Here is a 20,637-nt window from a genome sequence, read left to right as displayed (position 1 = left end):
TTTTTTTTTTAAAAAAAAGGAAACCATGATCAACAAGCTTTGTCACGAATTTAAGAGTTTTATCAAGATATATCGAATACTTCTACCCATCTGTTCATAGTTTATGGACTGAGGTTCCAAGTTTGTATCATTCCTTTGCATATAATTAAACCTGGAACAACATGCACTAGATTTATGTAAGAAATATCTGTTGGTTTTCCAAAGGTTGTTAACAGATGAAGTTTATGTGCAAAAAAGGGTAAGATATAAATTCAAGGAAGAAAAAAGTTGATAGCTAAAAGGTAGAGTGTGTCTTCGATATAATCCAATTTGTTTTATGTCAAAATGTAAGTATTTGTCTTCCCTAGAAATCCTCAGAATGATTTCTATAATAAAGTTAATTTCATTTATATTTGACAAGAATACTCTATAGATGTTTTATACACATTTTCATGCAATCATACGTTTCTTTTTTGGCCAGCAAAAAGTTAATTGTTCTTAGATATAGTTGTATTACTGTTCACAGTCCAATCATTTTGTGCATCTAGAATTCATTCCTAATCAATTAAAAGTGCTTGCAAGAGTTTTAAACTTAAGTGTTTTGAAGTTGTTCACAACCACATATCAAAATTAACCATTGTTGATTGTAAAAACCATGCCAAAGCCTTTGTATTTCCTTTATTATACTATTTTCTTTTTAACCTTATAGTGTGGTGTTACAAATTTTGTTTTCATGTTAGAGTAACATTCGAAACCAATGGTTACTTTCATATTTACTCTATTTTAAATCCTGATGATCCTTAAAGAAAGAATTCTTATAGCTATCATAAATCAGAAATGAGTTAGAAAAAATTTCCACTTAAAGCTGTGTGTAAATCTGTGCCCATTTATACCCACAACATACATACAAAATGGTAATACTTCTCAGCCATCTAAATCAAGAGCTCAAAGTCTAGAAATAATTTAAAAATGCAACAAGCTATTAACTAGGAATTGTCTTTTGAATTAGGGCTGGCATTTTCAATCTGGGCAGATTTCCATTGTCAGCCTATTTTAACAGCGATTTCACTGAAGTATATTCAAAAGTAGATTTCTTCTACAAGACTCTCTGAAAGCTGTTGCCTTTCTCAAATAGGCCCTCTCCCTTTTCTGTCTCCCTCCCCTTTGCACAAGAGGCATCATTTCCCATTGAACCACTACAGCTGTTCCCATTTGAATCTCGCTTTCTGTGCGGTTGTGGATGGTTGGAGGGTGGAGGGGGGATGTTGCATGTCAAGGAATAATGAGCACAGACACATCAACAGACAACAACAAAGCAGACTGTGACTGGCCGGTGGGAGTTAAAGGCCTTCAGTCGTTGGGAGCTTAAGCCAAACATTCCCAAATCTATGAAGCAGGGCCCATTGTTGGTCAGTTGTTATTTGCAGTGAAGCACAGATCTGATCATGTTTAAAGTGGCAGCATGCAGGGCAGGAGTGCTTGAGCCCAAGCAAAGGATGGAAAAAAAAAAATAAGCCTTTGTTGGGTGAAAAAAAGCCTGTCTGAGACTTTTATTTCTGTCTGTTCTGGGCAACACATAAGTCAATATAGATAAGTTTTCTTCTGCAAACTTCGGTCAAAGGCTGGGGATTCTGGCAGTCTAGATTAAATGCTTGCACAGGCAGAAACCTCTAGGGACAAAGACACAGCCACTGAATTGCACTCTTATTTTTTTGATTTGTTTTTAATTCCCAAAGGCAAATGATCAGAAGTATAGAAATTAATTGGAGGCTTTGAAAAATAACCTAGCTCAACATCTACTATTTTCTAGTTAAGGAATTACTTGTGAACAGATAATTGTGATTCATCTCTCTGGCATGCTATATGTTAATACTTTTATTCCACTAGAGTTGCTGCACATTTAGAGATACCGTCCTGGGTTGATTGCAGTTTTTATACGTGCATGTAGTTTGACTCAATGTCAGCCTACACTGCATGCTTGCTTGCACACTTCTTCAGTGGAGTGTGCACACATATGCACTGTTCGTACAGTTGCCCACGCAGATATTTCTACCTCCTGACATTTTGCAGCCTCTCTTCCCTGAGACTCATGAGCCCGGGGAACTGTTGGAGAAGGGCTACTATGTGTGGTGTATGTTGCAGCTGCTGGCTGGCTTACTTCGTCCCTGCAAGAGACAATTTCCAACTGGCTATGATTTGGGCCAGGGTCCGGCCACCAGTTCTGGCCCACAGCTCTGTTGTGTAGAGACCATAGACTTTGGAGAAGCAGATGTGGCACTTTGGGTGCAGGAGCTGGGCACGGGAGAAGGGGAGTGTTGTGGGAACAGAGAGTATGTGTGCACTTGGGCACGTATACGTGTCCTCTGAGGGTCAGGATTTCCAGGACACAGTGGCACAGCCTGGTTTAGTCTGAAGAAGCGGCTGCTCAGCTGCAGAAGCCCTCTGGTCCAGCAGGATGGAACGGCTGCCTTGCCTTCTGCCCTCACCCTGGGGAGATGAGCTGTCCTTCTGAATGGCGCTCCAGGAACTCTCCTGGGGACAGTGTGGCAGGCACTGTGTGGAAGCAGTAGCCAAGAGGTGGCCTTTGCCTCATTGTTGAAATAATTTTTTGCTTATTTATTTACTGATAAACATATTTATATATTTATCAATGCAAACTCTGCAGAGATGCTTTGACATCATCTTCCAGGATGGTGACCGTCTATTTGTGACGTCTTCATTCAAATCACAAGACTGAAAGCTTATGATTTTTCTCCAAACTTGCCTGACTTAGGGAGACCAGGTAAACAGAATTAGAGGTGAATGTTTGAATAAGAAACATGCAAATTACTGAGTGAAAAATGCTTTTTACTCCAAAGAATTTCCAGAATATTTTCCATCCAAAGCTGTGCCTCCTAAGTCTTAAATAGTAACCTACTGTCTTTTTTTGATATGGCTCACATGATCATCTTTCTCCTTAAAAATCATAATTAGGTCTCCTAAGATTCATTTATGAAGTATTATTTTAAGATTTAGCTTTGTTTTGTGAATTTTTGTCATTTCAGGATGGAGTCTGTATTCTTACTCTTTTTGCTCTTGGCCTCAATGTTAACAAGATTAAAAAAAAAAGAGAAAGGCTTTTCTTCTTTGTATAGTGTTTGGCTTACCAAGACCAAACACAAATTATTCCCTTTTTTGTTTTTCAAGAATAAACCTCACCTGTTTTTCTGTTTTGCTTTTTTTTTGTTTTTCTTTGTTTGTTTTGCATCAGTTCTCAATGACTTAACTGCTCAGTTTTAAAGTTTAAAGTATAAGTACTTAGAGTTAGTATTGCTTAAATTCCACGGTATCAATGGTGACTATCATTGGAAGGCATTAACATGTTTTGAAATGACATTCATAATGGGCTTAAACAAACAAATACTCCCCCCATTTTTCTTTTGTATGTGGGTGCCTGTGTCTGATTCTTGAAAATTAAAAGACAGACAAGGAATTGATTGCTGAGTGTGGCTTCCATTTGAAGTAGTTCATTTTGTTTAGTGTTGGTATTTGCAGATCCTAGAGATGGAGATAAAGAATAAATGGAAAGAGAGGAAGAGAAAAGTGGAAATCAGTAACTACTGAAAAAGAAATTCAGGTCTTAGGACCCCAGCACCTGAGCAGACTGCAGCAATCAAAATATTTACATCATGTTAAAGAAAGACAAATCTAGTGTAAGAAATGAATACTATAGAGAGTTTTAAAGTTTTAGCAACATTTAAAAGATATGAGACCATTTCAAATACTATGTTTGGCATTGTTACTTTAGTATTTATATCTCGGAGACAAGTCGATAATTGAAAACAAACCTGTTTTTAGAGTGTATATTTCATAATGTATCAAAATGGTCTAAATACCTACAACAGTATTATTGGAGACCCATATTTTTATGTATTAAGTTATTAGCATATGGCTAACTGATAATGTTTCCAGAAGGAAGGAAAACAAAATTTTAGTGTTTTTATCAAGAAAAAAATACATCCCTCTTCAGTAGCTTATTTTTATAAAGCCTGCCTAGTGAATCAGAACAAAGCACTTGCATCTGATTTTGGAAAGCTCAAGTACTATTATTGTTCAGAATGTACTTTTATTGAGTTGGAAAAGTTTCTTTTATGTTTAAAATAAGTTGGGTTCAAATACGCATGTTCAATTTTTATAGTATTTATCTGTTTGCGAAGCATATATTAACTAGTAATCGGCTGTTAATTTTATAGACATGATGGCCAGTGTAGTAAATCAATGACCTATTAAGTATTTTTGACAAGCAATTTACATATCTGATGACCTCACATTTCCTTTTCAGAGTCTATGTAATTGTTCCGTGTGTGTTTGTATGAAATGAGTCACAACACGGTAAGAAAAAGGTTAGAGTTATTAAAATAATAACCCAACTAAAATATTCATTTGAATTTATTCAGGTTATTCATAATGCTTTCAAAAGAAAAAGCAAAGCTTTTGTGGAGTACCTGCACGTTATTTATTATCTATGGACTAAATTGATTTTTTTTTGCAGTTGCTTTAAATTTTAAAAGCACCTGTATTTAATATAAAAGCCCTTTAATTTTAACTGACAGATCAATTCTGAAACTTTATTTTGAAAAGAAAATGGGGAAGAATTTGTCTTTCGAATTAAAAGAAGTGAAAAAAATAAACCAGACATTCTAAAAAAATAGAAGAAGAAACCTGATTTTTAGTACTAATGAAATAGCAGGTGACAAAATAGTTGTCTTTTTGATTTTGATCACAAAAAATAAACTGGTAGTGACAGGATATGATGGAGAGATTTGACATCCTGGCAAATCACTGTCATTGATTCAATTATTCTAATTCTGAATAAAAGCTGTATACAGTATGTGTTTATGCTACAGTGGGTTTTTTTTTTTAAGTGACTGACATTCATCATATTGGTTAGACAGTTTAAAAACCTTGTCTTTGTTTTCTACAATGTTGTCAAGAACAAATAAAGTGTAATTTGTGGTATATTAAAAGCAAACTGCTTAAAATGTTATAACTGCTTTGAAATATTCTAACATTTTCAAAAATGTGTTTTGGAAATTCAGGTTCTCCTAAAGAATGTTAAACAGCTTTTAAAAAATTGAAACAAATATGCAAGTTACTTTTGAAATTGTTTTTTGTCTACTATTTGTCAAAATCTTTGAGAAGATGGAACTATGATTCAAAAAAACTAGTGTTTTATATGAAAACTAGCTCAGTATGCTATATACCGCAAAAGACATGTTTCTATGGTTATAAATGTACATACCCATCCAATGTTCACAATTAACAAAGGGTTTACCTGGTGCAGTGAAAATCTGGGTTAGCTTCAGTTTCTTACTTTGTCTCAGACCTACGTTCTGTAAAAATCTCTCAAAACATGTTTTTTTCCCCCCTAGTATCTTAGCATTAACATAGCTGTCAGTTTGAATTTCAATCCTAAATTATGTGTGTTGACATAATTTCATAGTGATGACTTCAATTGTTTAGGATTTCTAAACAGAAGACCATAAACTTTTTGTATGCTTTCTATCATTCGAGTTCTTTATATTTATTAACTTCTACAGTAGACTAATTATCTTTAATGGAGTCTGAATCCCAAAATATTATTTTGTCTTCATCAATTTAATAACAGGATGCATAAATGCAAATTCATTTCATTATAGTCTTCGTATATTAACAAATTTTTCATTCTTTTGAAAACCTTAGCCTTTTTGGTGGCAAGCGATTTTTTCAAAAATAAAGAGAAAATATGTTTTTCACATATAATTTTGAATTTCATAATGCTTTATATGCTACCCGCTATGCCATGTATTTTACCATGAGCTAAGTGCCTTAGCACACATACACTAATGACCACTGTAAGGCAGCTTGAATTTCTGACATTTTATTTGCTCTTATTCAAAAATAAAATTACCTATTTTCTTTAGACATAGCATAAAACAAAATTTTTAAATGAAAGTATTTCTGCTGTACTATTTCTGTATAAAAAAGACGGTTTAAAAATGACGAATGGTGGCCTCATTTTGCAATCCTGTGTTTTTAAAGAATTGGAGGGTCAAATCATTAAGAAAAATATTTACATAAGCCCATTAGCAATCATAATTAGAGTGTCATATAATTCTGCAGGCAGCAACTAAGGAGGAATTGCTAGAAGTCCAGGTGCTTCTTGCCTCCGGCCATCACGCCACAGCCTGGGCCCAGCAGCTTGGCCGATTCTGCCAGATCCTGTCTGCTTGAGCGGCTTGCTGTGTCTGACAAGTCTGGAGGCAAATGCAGTCGCTATGGCAGAAGATTCCAGGAGAAGGAAAGAAACAAGAAAAAAAAATTAATTTTGCTTTCTGAGCACACTTCAGGATACAATATTATGCTCTGTTGATCAGCATTTAGTCTTGCATATAAAATTCCTACTAAAACAATTCTTCAGACTGAAGCCCAATATAATCACATCCCAGTGGTACTAGATTTCACAAATTATAGCCATTATGTAAACTGAACCAGGAATCTTAGTGGAACATTTCCAGAGTCTAAACCTAAATGGATCAAGATTTTTCTTATTTAGGTAGAAATAAAAAAATATAAAGGCATAAATAAATGCATAATTGAAAAAAAATTACATCATAATGGCAGAGTTGTTTTTTTGGCTTTGTTTTTGCCAGGGCTACAAACTGCTATTTTTCAATCGAATATTGCTTTTCGGCAATTATAGATTCCCGCCAATGCCTGTTTTCCTTTGTCTATTAAGTTAACTTGAAGATGATTTGATTGCAAGGTTATACTTTCTCTAGAAATTTGCAATTTTCATAAAAAATATAGACATAAGAAAACAAATTATACCAATAAAAAGGTCAATATTTTTTATATACTTAGATAAGTCAGCTATTACAGGTCTTGGTAGGTTTGTTTCTACGTTATGACGTTGGGTCATGTTTTTCAAAAGTATAGTGTAGCTTTTTGAACATCTCTCCATCCTAATTGTTTTTCTGCAAATACAAGTTGATTTAAGCAGATGCAGGCTGATTTAAGCAGTAACTGACCATAATTACAGAACAGTTATTGTAATCAGGGAGAAATATTCATATTGCAAAAGAACTTTTTAGGTTTTCAAAAGGATAGCTATCAAATTCCTTTAACTATTAGTGCTCCCGGCCCACATGATTTGTTTCATAAAAATCCAAACTCAAAGGAACATATCTATTGTGTAAAGCACAAAGTGGGTGTGGGAAGCTACAGGTAAGTACGCAGGATGAGGCTGTCCACTGATGACTAACCAAAGCCTTGCAGAGGTGAACTGACCTGGAGACAACCTATCTGAAACTCTTCATTTGGAAAATTCCCTTCAAAATGAAAAAAATTGAGATGAGAAAGGGTAGAATCATTTTTTTTTTGGTCTAAATATTGTGATCCGCAGCATATGTTCTGGCTAGTTTCTTCCTGATAAAAGGCTTATTTGTCATGTAAACACAAGCTGTGCGCAGAGGATCAAAATATTTTAAACCTTTAAAAATAATTTATGAAAATATTCTTTCTTGATTTCAGTTTGCCTGTATGTACTTATTTTTAATGAAAATATATTTAGGATGAAAGACACTATTATACAGATATACGATCAACAAAGATGTTGGAAAGGTCAGGAACATCTTAAGCATCCAAATAGGAATATTCATAAAGTATATTATTCATTTGTATCCTTAGCACCCAGTCTGTCACATGTTAAGTAGTTAAATGTCTATTTCTTGAATGACAAAAAAGCTCTAATGAAGACATATTTGTTTCTCTGTTTTAAACAATTCATTCATTCCTTGACACTCTAGTTTCTTCCACGAAGGATTTCAGGCAGAAATGAAAACATGAAAGGCTCAGGAAACTAAAAGACGTGCATGACTCTTAAGTCTGAGGTTATGAATGTCTCCAGCGTGTTAATTCTATCAACGTTCTTGTGAAAAAGCATGAGAGAAAGAGACATAAAATTATACGTCTGTTTTAATTTAAAGTGTCTTTAAGATCTTGTAGTTACTGCTAATGAGCAAAGAAAAAACGACGAGGATATGTATGATCTGAAGGTTAACTGAAACTTAAAGAAAATTCACCATTAAAAAATGCGTGTGTGTGCTTTTGGTTGGGACCTCATACAGATGATGTCAAATGGTTATTAGGCTGTTTAAGAAATCAACTGGAATCAACAAATATTTAGAATCTATTTGAAGCAAGTTTTTCTGAGAGGTATGTGAACAGAACACCTGCCACACTCCACCTTTCCTTATAATCCAGTAATACGAATAAGACAAGCGCACAGGTGACCCTCATAGTGGGCACTCCAAGTCACATCTGCAAGAAAGGCAGAGATAAAGCAGAAGTCATGGCCAGGGGAGGGGAGTAGGAGATGGGCTAGGTGTTAGATAATGAACTGGATTCTGACATGTAGAAATGGTGATGTGCTTCACAGTAGAACTGATACATTTTAAGATGCATCTAGTTGAAAGATTATACTGCTCTGATAGTCTAAATGAGAAAACTAGTGTATAGTTTGTTCAGAACTAGCATAATACAATTTATTTCAGACGCTTACCTATTTGCTAAAAATTTCTCTTCCTCTGCTTCCCTCGGCTATGAGTGTGAGCCAGTTGGCTGAAAGCCCTTCCTAGCAAAGGTAGCTAAATGTGACGTGTGACGTGCTTGGAAATCTTTCAGGCTGAATGGCTTTGAAGGAAAGTCAAGTATCCATTTGTGTGTAACTTTTGAGCACAGCGATTTTGGGTGACGTGATTAAATGCATCTAACCAAATGCTACATTTCAAAGGCTAGTTGCATACTCACGTCCTTTGAAAAAACCGAAGGATGGCTCTTGGAAATATGTGAATCTGTGTGTGATTTTGCCAGCTTTTGTTGATTATGACTTGAACGAGGTTACTTTGCCGTCTAAATTCTCAAGCAGTGGGTTTTGTTTTCTTCCTTCCTGAGCCTCCCCCTGTGCACCATGTCAGTGCAATGTGAAATAGGAGGAAGAAGGGGAGATCAGGTTCCAGGCTTGCCAGGTGTGTCAGGGACTGTTCCTTTGAGGCTTCCAAAGCACTTACACACTTGACAGGTAAATGTTCAGATGCTGCTGTACCCTAGATCTGTCTTCTGAAAAAACATGCTGTAGAATACTCTCTGCATAGCATGGTGACCTCCTTTAGACTAAAGCTACAAAGCTGTTGGGGGTATATAAACTTCTAGACCTTGAGGTTTCATTGCATAATGGTTTAAATGAAAATCAGACTAGAAAAAAAAAATCTTACTATTTTCAACTTTGTAAACCAAATCAAGGTATCCATCTTTCTCATTTTAGACCTGAGGCATGGGCCCAAAATGTATTTAGAATCTTGAGCTGAAATTTTTCCACCTGATTTTCTTTTCCCAGATTCTGGGAGGAAGGGATCGTACTGCTGATGCAGGAGATGCCTTGCATATCTGGCTGACTGGCTGCCTGTCTTCTCTATTAATGCCTTGTCTAAAATGATGATTTTTATGTAGGCAAAGGGAAAGGAGTGACAACTTCCAGTTTCCTGCGGGCCGAGGTGATTTGCAGTGATCCCTATGGATTAATGGGTCTCTTTTCTCTAGTGACGCAAGGTGAGGGAAATGTGAGGATGGGAAAATACTTTGGCAGATCAGGGGAGCTCCTGCCAAAAGGCACCCTTAGGCCCATAGGAAGTCCTGGGTCACAACAAAGCAGTAGCAGCAGAAGTGCTTTGCTCTGTGGCTCCAGAGAGTACCAAGCCCAGCCAGACTTTGAGATTCTCCCTCCTCTGCATACCTCTTTCTTTTTGTTGGGCTAAGACACTGTCTATATTTTGTTCCTCCTGAGTCACCATCTAAACAGATCCTATAGACCCATAAGATTGGATTTCCTGGCTCCACAGTCCCCTTCCTAATTCTTTTTCTCCCAGCCTGCCAGACCTGTGCTCAGCACTCACAGTTCCCAGACAGAAGGGGCAAGATAATGAATCTAGATTATACCTGGATTTGAGACAAATTGCAGGTAAACACCCATTAAAATATTTCACCAATTTATATTTTTCATATTTTGCCAAGACCAAGCCACCAGTCACTCTTTGTTTTCTGAAAACAATTGATGTAGTACATTTTAACCATTAGCATATGAATAGAGATTTGTTTTAAACCTTTTGAAATTTCTGACATTTCCTGAAAAGTCACACTTTGCATTACTCACAATCACAGAAATAGATGTTAATATTTCAAAATACTTCCTAACAGTTTTTTTTTTCTTTGAAACATAGCCAATTTAAACTAAAATTTGTAAACATCTAGAACATATAGGTTCTACACTGGTCCCTTCACAGAGACAACCAGCAACAAGTTTTGATACCTCCTTCTGTCACTCACTCTCAGTGTGACCTCAGATAAGATACCTCAGTGTCCTCTATCACAGGGGAATAAATTCTCCCCTCGCAAGACTGTTGTCATGCTCAAATGAAATGCATAAATGTTCTGTGAACTATCAAGTACTACACGAATTTATTTATACCTCTTCTTGCTCCAAAAAAGGGTTTGAGGTGGCTCATAAAAACACATAAGGTACAGATAAAAATTAATGAGTTTACTAGGGTAAGGAAATGAATCTACGAATATAGCGAACTACAGATAATAAGCAACAGCAACAAAATACTAGACTTAGCCAGTGTGTCTCAGTCACCAAGCCGGGTCTGAGTATTAAGTATACATTGTCCTCTACTGTGGCTCTGTAAAAAAATATAAAGGAAACTGCAATCCTAGTTTTTGTTTCTGGGAAGATTAAAGATGTCTAAACATTTTCCCTCATACCTAGTAAGGAAGTAGTGAAAATGGAGCATGTAAGATTCCTGGCTTCTGGACCAGTGAAGATAGGCACAGCTGTATTAAGGAGTAATTTGGGGTCCATCTTATTTTAAAACTCTTTAAATACTGCATGTCTTCACTGCTGACAAAGTAGTAAAATAACTGTTAGAAGAAGCTTCAAAACTCAAGTTGTTTTTTTTTTTTTTAAATTTCTTTTCTTTACATAATAGGGAGGAAACAAATTAACAAAAGACACGCCATCCTATTCCATTCCAGATTCTTTCAAGAGCTGTGTGATGCCCTCGCCTGGAGGATGCTTTGCTGATTTCTGTAGCCATATTCTGTGTTATGAGGCACAGCTCTGAATGGTAGGGAATGAATCAGAGTACAGGTTAAGTAGCTGTAATACAGAGACATTTCAACACCCTCCAAAAAATGGCTTAAAAAAGGTAGAAGTTTATTTCTCTCCCACTTCATAGTCCAGAAGTAGGCAATTCTGAGCTGGAAGGACTGGGGTACTATCAATAGCAGGGGGCTTCCGCCTCTGGCTCCAAGGCTGATGCTTTTGCTCTCTCTCAGCTGGTGGGAAGAAGTGACCAAGACCCAGAAGTTGGACACATTACTTCCACTTATGTCTAGAACTTAGACATGGCCACACCTGGCTGCAAGGGAGAATAGTAAATGTTTTAAAATGTGTAAAAGTGTTTAACAAATCCATTACTACGGAAGAAGGAGCAAATGGATGTTGGCAGACGACTTCTAAACAATTTTGAAAGGGGCCATAGCAAAACGATTACTTTCCAGAAACATTTATTGTGAGTTAAAGCTGACTGACCAGGGCTCCAATCTTAGTTTCTAATCAAGGAAATGCACACCTGATGCCTCCACAGCCCAGATGGTGGGGGCTAAGGTAGTGTTCAGAGTCTCTCTGGTTCTATACAGAAAAAGAGAGAGATTTCTCTTTCCTTTGTGGAAAGACTGATTTCCTTCTAGCAGCACAGGGAGGAGGATAGAGGGCAGGAGACAGATGAAGCAGGCTTGATATAGTCATCATCACAGTATTGCTGTTATCTCTTGATAAGATTTTAGAGTATCATTTCAACTTATAAAAAAATTGTTATATGCTACTATGTAATTACATTTTTATATTGTTACATTTTTACATTGTTACATTTATATTATTCCATAATCACTACATTATTACAACATAATATTGTGTTGCGATTTTTCTATATCAGGTTAAAATTTTGTAATGAGGAAGATGCATCTGCCTAACTTTAGTAAATTTTGTGTTACTCTCACATATGAATAGGCCAGGAGAAACCATGCCAGACCCAATTTTTGCTCATTTTGGGTTGGTAGGTATACATTTGGTAGTGGCTGAAAATTTCTGGAAAAAATTCTGCCAAACATGGTTAGGTTTTAAGCTTTAGTTTTTGTTTGTTTGTTTAAGACTCAATTTATTCCCAAGGTTTAAGATTAAAATTGTTTTTCCTGAATGTCATAACAACACTACACCCTTTGAATTGAGAAAAATGCACTTGGTTCTTCCTGACTGATCTGAAAATTAGACAAAATTTCAGCGCTGCCCATGGAAAAATGCTCAGGTGTGCAATTATTTTGACCGTCAATTATAACTGACAGTATTGTCTTGCCTCCAAACTCACCTCTCTGAAAGCAGATTGTGAAGAACTTGCTTGTCTAAACAAAAGTGTGATTTGTGAAAAGGCTGTGGCAGAGATTGCTAGCTTATTCTCAAAATCTATTTTCTTCCTCTGCAACGAGTAAAAGAATCTCTGAGCATCAGTGGGACACATGGCCTCCTATAATAAAGGCCACATTTCTCAGCTTCCCTTGCCAACAGATGAGGCTAAGTGACTAAGTTCTGGTCACTTCGTCGTGAGCATAAATGCTATGGTTACGTTTAGGATCAGATCTTTAAAGAGGGGAAAGTGTCCTTTACTTCGCCTTTCCCTTAGAATCGCTATAAAATCTCAGCAAGAGGTTCCCCTGCCCGCGTCCTGATCCACCCCACCTCATGGAGTAAGGAATTTCAGGGTGATGTGGATGCGCCCATCCAGAGCCTGTACCCTTCTTTATAGGACACACTCTGGGGTATTCAGAACCTCAGAACTCCCTGTCCACATGGCCACAAAGCCTGCGTGGGTCTCTCCCCCAGGTTCACCACCCAAAAGTGTTGTCTGTGTGCACAGCTTGGGGCTCTAGGAGTAGCCAAGGGACTGTTGTTTGTGTAGCGTGTAGATGGGGTTTGGTTGTGCAGGCTGGGTATCCCCAAACGGTGCTCGGCCCCGTGTGGGGGAAGGAGGCAAGGGCGGGAAGAGAAAGGAGGTGGGCTGCAGGCCAATTCTCCCTGTGTCTCTACATTCTGAAGTGGAACCCTGATCCTAAACTCAAATTTCCCTCATCCTAAACTTAAATTTGGCTTTCTAGGAAGGAAGGAAGATAAAGCATATTTAATGGTTTGTTGGCTTAATAACTTAAAAAATATTTAGGCATATCTTTTATTTGCATTTTTACTTTGGGCTCCACAAGTGTTAGAGATGAGCCCAACTTCTATCTTCCCACTTGCTGAAATGTGGACTTGAGGGTCGGTGCTGAAACAGCCACCCTGGACAATCCAGTGGAAGCTACACCCTCCTTGGCTGTAGCAAATGATAAAATTAGTCTAGGGTCTCCTGACACCACCTGGTCACCAAAGGAGTCCTGGGTCTCCAAACTGGGCTCTTATGTAAGACATATATGAACTTCTGTATTATTTAAGCCACTGTATTTTTGGGTTCCTGTAATAACAGCCTAAACCTATATCTTTTTTATACAGAACTTGGTACCTGAAAAATGGAGCACTCCAGTTCTGTGATCTAAATATGTGTTGGCTTAGTGGTTGGAAGGTGGGCGGTGAAGTCAGATATTGCAGATTGGAAAGCTGGTGACCCTTGTTATGCCTGTGATCACTTGGAAGACAGATATTATTATACCTCCTAAACAATGGCTTTAGGCAAAATATCAGAGAAATTCAAAATATTGGTGTATTAGCTGCTTCTTGCTACTTTCAGCAAAGTTATTTATAAAAGAAAAATGAACTTAGGCTAGAGCTATAGGATTTGGAAGAAGAGGCAGAAGGGACTATGGCTCTGGTAAAGGAGAGGCTCTGCGTGCAGCCCATGATCTACGCTGACGAAAGGCTCGGTAATCCGAGGCTTCGGAGGGCTGAAAAACCCAACCGCTCCCGCATCTGCAAACTGAAGCAGGCAACCCTCACAGGAGATGTCTGTGCTCCTAAGCCTTGGTGAAATACCCTCTCGAAAACGAGAGGCAGCTTTGAGACAAAAGTCAGATTAAGGGTATTGCCTTCTCTCTCAAGTCGATTATTTTAGGTGGCTTCAAGCTAGTTACTAAGAAGATGAAAGAGAGGGCTATGGGTAGAATAGAGAAACCAGAAAATAAGACTCAAACCTTACAATGTAACAGTTGTGGTGGACAAGCATCCATTCCAACTGCATGTGACGTGCCTGCCCGCCGGTCACAGGCTAGAAAGGTGTGAATCAGGTGTATCTAATTAGTTGTATCTGTACTAGATTCAGAAAGTGGAACAGAAGCAGGAGCTGTCTTCCTGATGACTACTGCAGTTGGCAAGCACTGTTGCAGGAACATTGTTTTTTTGGCATCACTATTCCAGCGACTAGTCCACAGTTTCATGGGAGTTGAGAAGTAACTGTGGAAGTGGAGGCCAGACCCGTGTTTCAGTGTCCAGTTACTTGCTTCATGGGGGTCAAGGAGCATTTGCAACGGTGGCAGTGGAAACTTACTCACCCCCAAACTGCAGGCACAGAGGTGTGCATGTTCAGTTGACAGCTGCAGTGGTGGCCTCCTGATGGCAGAGGTAGCAGCTTCCCTGGAGGCCAGTGTGATGCCAACGTCCTTCAGCCCTTTCAATTACTTCACCAGCCCCCAAATTTCTGGTATAAACTTTTCTTCTGAATAAACTAATTCGATGGGATCTGTTTCCTGCAGCTGAATCCCAGAGCTATGTCTACTAGACAACTCTTTGGCTGAGATTACTTGCATGTGGAACTGAAGGAAAGCAAATAGACTGGGAGCCTTCTAAAGTCTTCAGGGAATTGTATTGCAAAAGAAACCACAGCCCAGTCGAAAGTCTATGACTCTTCAATCCCTAAAGTAGTCTTAGGTCCCCAAACCCGATCTATCAATAAGTGGCTGTGAAAACAGTGCAGTCCCCAAAGGGCACACTGTCCAATGGAGACTCTGCATAGCCATGAATGATACTGGACAAGGAATAATTTCCTAAAGGGACACAGAGGATAACGAATAAGGGAGTTCCTTTCAGAGAGCAGAACTGGGGCTACAATCAGGGCTCAAGTCCTCTACTGCCAATAAGTGGCTGTGAAAACAGGGCAGAGAATTTTTGCAGTTTCTAGCCAGTAGGAATCCCCACTCACCCCTGAAGAGGAGGTAAGTGTGTGGGAAGAAGGATATTTGGGTTCCAAAGGGTTGTGGACTATGACAGAGACGGATAATTATCCTCCAATATCTACTCTCTCTTTTCCCTTTAGTAGAGGAACCCTTGCATACATGAAGGCTTCGTTTTCATGCTTCCCTTCCAGCTAGTTGTGGACCATGTGACCAAGACTGAAAAAAGCGGAAGCGACGTTGCAAACTTCAGGACATCGGAATGGAATTTGAACTCAGGCAGTCCGGCTTCAAAGCCCACATTCTTAGTCATTACTCTATGTGCCAGAACTTTTCTAAGCACTAGAAATAAAACAGTGAACAAGACAGACAAGATCCCTGCTTTCGAAGAACTTACAACTTCAGAAAGGGACAATATATAGAATATATAGACACGACTCGAGACGGCTAACATACAGGAAAGCAAACAAATGAAGAAGATAATTCAGATGGTGAGAGGTGCTTTTAAGAAAATGAAACATGATGATTTGAGATTGGCTGGGGGTGCTACTTGAAAAGGGGGTACATCTTTCTGGAGAGTACATTTGAGCTAGAAACTAAATTTGAGAAGGGACCTATGAAGACCTGGAAAAAGAAGTCTCCAGGAAAAGGTAATAAAATGCAAAAGGCTCAAGGCAGGAGTAAGTTTGGCGTGTTTGAAAGACAGGAAAAAATTCAGTTTTTCTGAAATAGTCAGTCAACAAACAGGGAATTGTTATGAGACGTTTGGCTTGGTAGGTAGGTATGAGATCGTGTGGGGTTTGTAAACGGTGGCAAGTGACTTGGGTTCAGTTCTTAGAGCAAAGGGTAGCAAGGGAGGGAGGTAAACGTATTTCTTTGACTATCAGAGCTATCTCACGCACGTCCTTACAAATCCATACATGGATATTTTCGATAATAGAAAACAACAGGTGTTGCAAACATGTATATTCTTTAAGGACAGAACTTTCCAAAAAGTGGCTGTTCTAGATTCTGTTTCTTCTGATTAAGAAGAAACTTTCTCTCTACTAAGTGAGCCACAGCATCTCCCTACTCCTACGCTTCTCCTGTGGGGAGTTGGGGGTTCTCAATCTCACACCCACCCGAACAGGAAGATCTCGGTTGAGGGGGTTGAGCCCTGTGTGAAATGTTCAAGGAGAAGCCGGCGGTACTCTTTGTGGGGGATGGTTTGCTGAGTTTAATCCTCTTAAAATATGAATCGGAATATTTTCGATTACAGAGTGATAAGAACGCCACTATGTTTTGGTCCCACTGCTCCTTGAACTTTCAGACATTTAAGACGCAGGAGGGTCATGTTATTTTCCTCTCTTATTTCACACATCAACAGAGAACAAACTAGATTATTCTTGGAGAACTTTGCTTAAAATGGTTATACCTTCAATACAAACTACAGGCAGTATCTTTTTCTTTTGTTTTCTCCTTTGTTCTTTTGCACATTTTAGTCTCATTAATGTTCTAACATGAACGGGACTGAAATAAAATCATGGTAACAGTTGAAATAAGGTGATTTAAATTGTTACCTAAATTTGGACAGTAACAGCGCTGAAAGATGTCTTTCCCCTGCCCCGATTAGCCTCTTCTCTGGGATAAAGGAATGGGATGGATAAGTCACACATGGATACCACCATCCCTGTGATCCCCTGACTGTGCTCCATTGCCTAAATGAGACTCTTCATATCTCCCCAAGTGACTCCCTTCCATTCATCTTTCCTTAATTGCGTAGCAGGGCTTCTCACTCAGGCAACCTTTTTACTGGTTTCCAACTGCTGCTTAACCCAAGGCTTGTATGGCTCTGGTACACACAATGCAGGCAGGAGCATATAAGCTCCAGAGTGTGTAGAATTTGAATTAAGCTTCAGCAGGGCCAAGCTGAGAGATGCTTGAGATCTAGGGCCTACTGCTGCCACAGCAGTAAATGGGAGAAGACAGGGGTCTCTGTGGATGGACTGTCATTTCGATAGGCTCTTGGAGCCTGCTTTGTCCACGAAGCCCCTTTTCTACCCGATACACGTGAGGAAACATTTTAGGAGCAATATTTTGGGTACTCACTCTCAGGTGACTTAAGATTAGTGAGATATTTTAGAAACGTACAGTGTTCTTAGATCTGAATGTTGAGCTTGAAAAAAAAAAAGACTTCTTTGAGAAATAAATTCAGACTACTAATTATATGAGAATTCCTTTTTATCCTTTCTCTTTTAAAGCATATGGAAACTACTCTGGAGGTGACAAAAAGCAACAATCTCTTTGTTTTTGTCTACTACGATTCCAACTAATGTTTGCTCCTTACTGTAATCTGAAGCCTCCTACTCAGTAAGTAAACTGTTAGCAGATAAATGTGTGTGTTGATCCCTAAATCCTGGTGATTTTTAGAACTACAGCAGATCCACTATTCAATTTAGGGAGTGGCAGAGGTCTGACTGATACATAGCTTATGAAATAGATGAGTTCTGAGATGTAAAAAAGCAGAAATCAGGAGATGTTCTTAATTAAATGTTATTAATGTCAGTCCACTAAATAGTTTTCAAAAACTGGCAGCTTTTGATGAACACTCCTGTTAGAAATGTGGCAATCATATATATATTTTGTATGTAAGTATAGCATATATATGAAAATATATTGATTCCTTTTGGCTGTTCACGAATGAGTCCTGAGAGCATAAAGGCCAATGTGTTTGCTTGCATAATGCCCTACAGTGTATGCAGAACATTACCCCACAAAGCCCTGAGATGGGGTATGAAGTGCTCGGTGGAAACGGCGATGTAAAACATCCTGACAGCATTAAATCTCCCAGCTCCTCTTTAGTTACTTAGAGACCCCCACATTTAAGGGTCTGCTAGTTCCTGGGTATGAAGAAAGAATTTTTAATGGGGCCAAATGTAGGTGTTTACAAGGGGGGGATTGTTGTTTTTTTATTAGGAGCTGCCTTATGTTCAATAGTTGTATTTACTTTGTCAAGCTAGCCAGAATTAGACATCCCCATTGCTAGGCAGCCTAGAGCGTCTGCGAAGTATTTCTGGGCATTCAGAGCTGAGGCATGTGCTGCCCAAAGGCAGGTTTCATTACAGTGTGTTATTTAGTCCTCTTCGTCCCTCCCCACCCCCACCCCCCACCCCCAGAGAGCGGTGCTTCTATAACAGGAAATCTTGCTTACTTTATGCTGAGACATATTTACATGACTGAAACACGACAATTAGCACATTTGTAAAGCTTGGGGGATAGGCACACTTTAATGGTTTTTTGAAGCAGGCTGATTTCCTGGAGCTTTTAATCTTATTTTATTTTGTTCTGCATGCATGAACAAGTTCTTCTTTACTATAGGTATTTGACAAAGTCTACCTGGTGTGAATGTGAATGAAAAGAAAATTATACAAAAATTAACTGTATATTTCGTCTTTGCCAAACCGTTCCTAACTTCTTTCGTAAGTTCAACGTATATTGAGGGCTATGCTATTATTTTTGCCATGTTGCATTAGCTATTATACAAAGGCCGTTAGGTAGTATGTTTTTGGTTTGACAAAATGAAATGCGGCTTTCTCAATACTTGACTGTATAAAAACTTTCCATAATGAACAAAAGGTATCAATTATAGCAGTGATTTTCTTCACTCTTCATGGTCAGATAGAGGTGGTATATTATTTCGCTGGCTCCAAACTTAAATTAACACACAGGTAGTACTAAGTAATAGTATTTGATAAGTGCTATTACATGTGTGTATACGTGTACGTGTGTGTATGCCTGTTTCTAAATAAAATATATAATATGGCAATGTTGTCATGAATATTTTAATATCTTTAAAGTTTGTAGATTAATTAATTGCTGAAGTCTTGGTAAAATTTAGAAACAAAAAACCCTTTCATATCAGAGCGCTCAGAAATGAAATGAACACTTCCATTTTCCTTTTGATTTCTGAAAGCACGCTAACCCTGAAACCCCCCATTGCAACTCTCACTTAAAAATTATGGCAAATTTACAAATTACACTGGCTTCAAATAGTCACCCGGTCCATCTATCTCCCCCCTCCACAGACCTCCCTCCTCACCAGTCTCAAAGGGAGCTCGGTAAACAGACTGGGCAAAGCGAGAGCCCTCTCTCTACATGCCTTAGGGCAGTGATGGGGCAGCGCCAGCCAGCCAGCCCGAGCGTCCAGCTGAGGGATACAGATTACAGATGACGACATAACTCCAAAGAGTAACTCTTTGCTGAAGTGACTTCACCGATAAGAAGTAAGCAGAGAATCCATTTAGTCTTAGATAGAAAACCTCTCCATGAATAATGGGAAATAAAGAAAATGAAGCAAATAAAGCAAGAAAAAAAAATACTGATGATCAGAAAAGAGCAAAATATTTGTGAGTATATAGATAAATGACTTATGCCTACTTTTAGGGATTTTTTTGTTTGTTTTTTTTTGGCTTAATCAAAATGTATATTTCTACAGAAATGTTAACAAGAGCTAAGTTTAATTTCCACATAGATAATTCAGAAGTAATCTCTCACAGAGATTATTTTCTATTCTTTAAAAACTCATTTGTTTTTACATGCGGAGGATTTTTTTCCCCCACCACTTAACTTTACCATTGAGCTAATAAATCTCTTTACAAGGAGCTCTGAAAGACCCTCAAAATGCAGAAGATACAACAACCTGACAGACTGAATTGGCTAAATGCTGTCTCAGGTTTTCATTGTAGCAGGAAGAGTCACTCTGGTTCAAGTAGAAACTCTGAAGTTTGTGGTCATTTCAGCCAGGTCTGCAGGCATGCTATGAGAATGTTCCCTGTGGTATTTGCAAAATTACGATACAGAATGAAATAATGAAGGGAAGTGGTTTTGTAATTGTTATGTTGAGTTAATTCTCTAAGCTTTAAAGATCTCAGTTAAATAAAATATACATATTAGTACATTTGTATTCGATTTGCTTAATATTATAAACACATAAAAATTTCTCAAGGCATTGAAAGCAAAGAAAAGCACGATTTGTGGAAAAAGGGAATCAAATTATTTCTGAAGTTTAATACTGACAAGTTTCACAGTTTAACAAATAATGATGAAAAAAATGGAGACTTTCCTTTAAATATATATCAAGTGGTGGTATTTTTTTCTTCTGTCTTTCATTCTATCTTATGTCCTAAAGGGATATTGGTTGCTTTAAGATCAATTTAAGCAAATATATAAAATAATTACCCAATTAAATATTTATGTTACAGAATATATTACAAGCACATAACAGTTCTGTTTCTAATGAAAAATTGCAACTAACATCTTCAAGTTATAATTATATATTTATTTTTAGGTCACACTAATATTTCTAAGTGTTTACATCCTAAATATATTAACTGGTTT

At 37.9% G+C, this 20,637-nt stretch overlaps 1 protein-coding gene across 2 annotated transcripts in view; it reads right to left on the bottom strand.

Annotated features, from left to right (window-relative positions):
* Window positions 1–3,204: 3,204 nt before the first annotated feature.
* ELP4 (elongator acetyltransferase complex subunit 4) overlaps window positions 3,205–20,637 on the bottom strand; it is a 196,702-nt gene continuing 179,269 nt past the window's right edge. Inside the window, exon 10 of one of the 2 annotated variants that reach the window (XM_015586315.2) lies at window positions 3,205–6,273. In XM_015586315.2, coding sequence (XP_015441801.1) covers window positions 6,142–6,273 — 132 coding nt within the window. In that variant the 3' untranslated portion in view covers window positions 3,205–6,141. The remainder of the gene's footprint in view (window positions 6,274–20,637) is intronic. The other variant, XM_025044148.1, reaches the window with a different exon arrangement.

The sequence above is a fragment of the Pteropus alecto genome, unplaced genomic scaffold (assembly GCF_000325575.1).
Source record: "Pteropus alecto unplaced genomic scaffold, ASM32557v1 scaffold71, whole genome shotgun sequence".
NCBI lineage: Eukaryota > Metazoa > Chordata > Mammalia > Chiroptera > Pteropodidae > Pteropus > Pteropus alecto.
This window is presented reverse-complemented; position numbering and strand designations above follow the sequence as displayed.